This window comes from Colobus angolensis, unplaced genomic scaffold, assembly GCF_000951035.1.
Source record: "Colobus angolensis palliatus isolate OR3802 unplaced genomic scaffold, Cang.pa_1.0 Scaffold190, whole genome shotgun sequence".
Classification (NCBI taxonomy): domain Eukaryota; kingdom Metazoa; phylum Chordata; class Mammalia; order Primates; family Cercopithecidae; genus Colobus; species Colobus angolensis.
The window spans coordinates 7,318,041-7,321,918 of NW_012115044.1; the positions used below are offsets into that span (position 1 = coordinate 7,318,041).

At 46.0% G+C, this 3,878-nt stretch overlaps 1 protein-coding gene across 1 annotated transcript in view; it reads right to left on the minus strand.

The window, feature by feature from the left end:
• Positions 1 to 3,878, minus strand: part of GPR156 (G protein-coupled receptor 156) — a 143,712-nt gene that overhangs the window by 7,262 nt on the left and 132,572 nt on the right. The window contains exon 9 of the mRNA XM_011940646.1: positions 592 to 750. Coding sequence (XP_011796036.1) covers positions 592 to 750 — 159 coding nt within the window. The remainder of the gene's footprint in view (positions 1 to 591; positions 751 to 3,878) is intronic.

Consider the following 3,878-nt stretch of genomic DNA (forward strand, 5'->3'; position numbering starts at 1 on the left):
AAAAAAAAAAAAAAAAAAAAAGGAAAAAGAAAAAAGAAAAAAGAAAATGTATCACAGAGAAGCTAGTGTCCATCACATTTCAGGGTCTTTACAATGCTGTTCCCTCTGCTTGGAATACTTTTCCCTGTACTCTTTGCCTGGCTAATTTGTACTTAACCTTCAGCCCTCAGCTCAATGAGTCTTTTCTGACTGGTCTAAGTTATGTCTTCTTGCCCTTACCACATATTATTCTGTCTTACCTCTCTGATTTTTCTTTCAAAATTCTTATGACAATTTATAATTACATGTTTGCTTGATGAATGAATCTCTATTTCCTCCACTAGACTGTGAGCTCTGGGAGGGTAGGAACCATGCTTTTGTTCATTGTTCATTGACACAATGCCTGGCACAAAGGAGTGACTCATTAAACATCTGTCCATTGAATGAATGAAGTAGCTGCGTGTCACAGTGGAAATGGTGAGGTTTTGCTTTTGCTGTTAAGGGAAGTGGGAGAATGAAAGGAAAAGAAAACATTAGCAATAAGAGCCTCAGGGGCCACCGATACATGATTGGGTCCTTTACAGGGATCTTCCAGGCAGGGGCGGAGCTTACTTCTGTGAGGAGCCTCTCCATGGAGCTTTTCCCTCCCTTCAGGTGGCAGTTCTCTTCCTCACCATACTGGGTATGGAAGTTTTTGCTGGGAGTGCTGAAATATTTGGCCATGCGTCTGATTGTTTGGTTTTCCTCTTCAAATGACTTCCATTGCTTCAGCTGTTAGGTAAAAGAACACATGTTACTTATTTAATTACACATCCAGAAACACATTCTCTCAGTCTTTCTCATAAACACCAAGGAATGACACTATCATAGATATACACATGCACAGGCTATTCTCTCCTTAAAATGTACTGTGCTCTGGAGGGCTCATAGATAGTAATGATAAAAGGTATAGGAATGTTAAGGTTATATAATTTTTAAAATGCCAAAGGGCCGGGTGCAATGGCTCATTCCTGTAATCCCAGCTACTCGGGAGGCTGAAGTGGGAGGATCACTTGAGCTCAAGAGTTTGAGGCTACAGTGAGCTATTGTTGTGCTACTGTACTCCAGCCTGGGTCGCAGACTGAGACCCAATCTTAAAAACAAACAAGCAAGCAAACAAACAAAAACCCAAAACACTCTCAAAACAAACACAAACAAAAACCTCCAAAGGAAGAATAGGACAGGTAGATAAAATAGAACAGCCTTAGCCCATCTGCCTATCCATTGCCAAACTGATCAAAGAAAACCAGAGCTGAAGTTTCTTCTACCGGCACATTCCAAAGCCAGAGTTAGGAGCTATCCTGGGGTTAAGCAATCTGAACACCACATGTTTCAAATGAAACTTTTTTTAAATAGCATGCAGCTATTTAATTATTTTTCATTTGTTCAGTAATGGTGTGCTTGCTGCTATTGAAAATTCAGTTCCTGGCCGGGCGCGGTGGCTCAAGCCTGTAATCCCAGCACTTTGGGAGGCCGAGACGGGCGGATCACGAGGTCAGGAGATCAAGACCATCCTGGCTAACACGGTGAAACCTCGTCTCTACTAAAAATACAAAAACTAGCCGGGCGAGGTGGCGGGCGCCTGTAGTCCCAGCTACTCAGGAGGCTGAGGCAGGAGAATGGCGTGAACCTGGGAGGCAGAGCTTGCAGTGAGCCGAGACTGCGCCACTGCACTCCAGCCCAGGTGACAGAGCGAGACTCCGCCTCAAAAAAAAAAAAAAAAAAAAAAAAAAAAAGAAAATTCAGTTCCTTTGAGTGAACTTCTAACCCCAGTCAATAATCAAGGCTCAGAGGGCCTTTGAGGGCGGCCCCCTCGTCACATCAGGATGCTCTGGCTCATCACCTAGTTTCTTTGACAAACTAGGAAAGGCTCAGGAGTGTGGCTGTCTAAGCTTACACAGCCACTTAGCAGCAGAACTACAGCTGTTAGCAGGACACCGTGCCATGCCCACGTCCTCACTCAGTTGACGAAGAGACAGACTGTTAACAGTGGCAGTCCAGGGAAAGCTCTTCAGGTCTCGAGGAACACTGGTCTCGAGGAACACTCTGCAGAGGCATGGGCTGGTTTAGTTTAACAGGGAAGAAGCTGAACATAGAAGCAGCAGCTCTGCCTGAGTCTGTGGGGCACTGCTGACCCACCGAATGCCAGTAATGTGAGTGACACAGGAAGCCACGGTGGGGAAGGCCTTTGTTTTCCCCTCAGGACTCCCCATAACTAAGTGTCTTAGTGATGGACACTAGGGACCCTGGGACCTTGGTTCTAGAAATGATGCTGCGGTGTCTATGGGGAGCCTCAAAGGGAACCTGGGATTTCTTTACTCATCCATCAAACATTTATTAAGCTCTGACCATGGAGTGTAAACCAAATTTTGTAAATCTCAGATAGGATTCTGAATTCTGCCATCAATTTCAATGCCATTGAAATTGATATTATCACCCAAGTCCTCTTGGGTACTCTGCTGATTCATCATGAGTCCATCAGGGCACCAGGAGTTTGTGTGACCTGTGTTGGGTCAGGCCTGGTACTTCCCCTCTCAGATGCCCTTCTTGAAGGCTCCCTCCCTACAAAAGGATGCTCTCAGCTCACCACCCTACTTGGGAGCTACTGGAGCCAATACCACAAGGTCATCTGTGGCCTTGGGTGGATGAATCAGACCTCCTAGGGTTATTCTCCTTGCACTGACCCTGGCAGTGCTGCGGTACAGCTTTTCCTTCATCTCCCCCAGCACTCCCAGCCTGAGGCCTCTCTGCAGGGCTGGCAGAGGAGCAGCTCAGCACTGGCATAAGGGCCCTCCCAGGGCTTTTGGTCTTTCGCTCCCTAAACTGGCCAAGTGGAGCCAAGATACCCCTTGATTACTCTAGCCCTTCATTCCTCATTTGTGAAGATACTGGTCCTCGAGGCTCAACCCTTCAGGGTTTCTGGAATCCAGCTATGAATTTCACAATTCAGGGCCTCTCCTCTGCCTTCCTCCAGAAGGACAGGCAGATTCTGGTTTTCTGAGCCTCTGGGGTACAGGGCTGTGGCAGACTGAACGGTGGCGTCTCAAAGATGTTCACTCTCATCCTAATTCCTGGAGCCTATGAATATGTGACCTTATGTGGCAAAAGGGACTTTGCAAATGTGATTAAGGTTTTCAAGAGGCGTGATTATTCTGGATTATCCAGGGGGGCCCAATGTAATTGCAAGAATCCTTATAGGAAGGAGGGAGGAGAGCTAGAGTTGGAGAAGGAGATGTGATCATGGAAACAGGGGCGAGAGAGAGAGATCTGAATCTCTTCCGGCAGATTTGAACCTGGCTGGCTTATAAGGTGGAGGAGGGGACAATAAGCACAAGAATGCAGGCGGCCTCTAGAAACTGAAAAAGACAAGGAAACAGATTCTCCCTCATGTCTCCGGAAGGAATACAGACCTCCTGACACCTCAAGTTTATCCAAATAAGACCTATTTCAGCTTTCTGACCTCCAAAATTTTAAGATAATAAATTTGTATTATTTTAAGCCACTAAGCTTATGGTAATTTGTTATAGCAGCAATGGGAAACTAATACGGTGGGACTAAATGTCAACTCTTTAACAGGGTCCAGCAGGGCCTCAGAAGCTCCCCAGGTGTGCCTCTCCCTAGTCTTGTCATTCTCCCCCTGGTTTCCATTTGTGCTTCAAAAATAACAAAGACTGTGGTGCTCCAAACATACCTCTCACATCCCTGCCTCTGGTCATGATGTTATTCCATCAGAAATGCCACCTACTTTCCCCCATCTCTTCAATGAACTCTTATGTTTCTTTCAAGACTGAGCTCAAACACCTCATCTTCCTCCCTTCCTTCCTTCCTCCCTCCCACCCTCCTTTTTTTTTTTTTTTTTT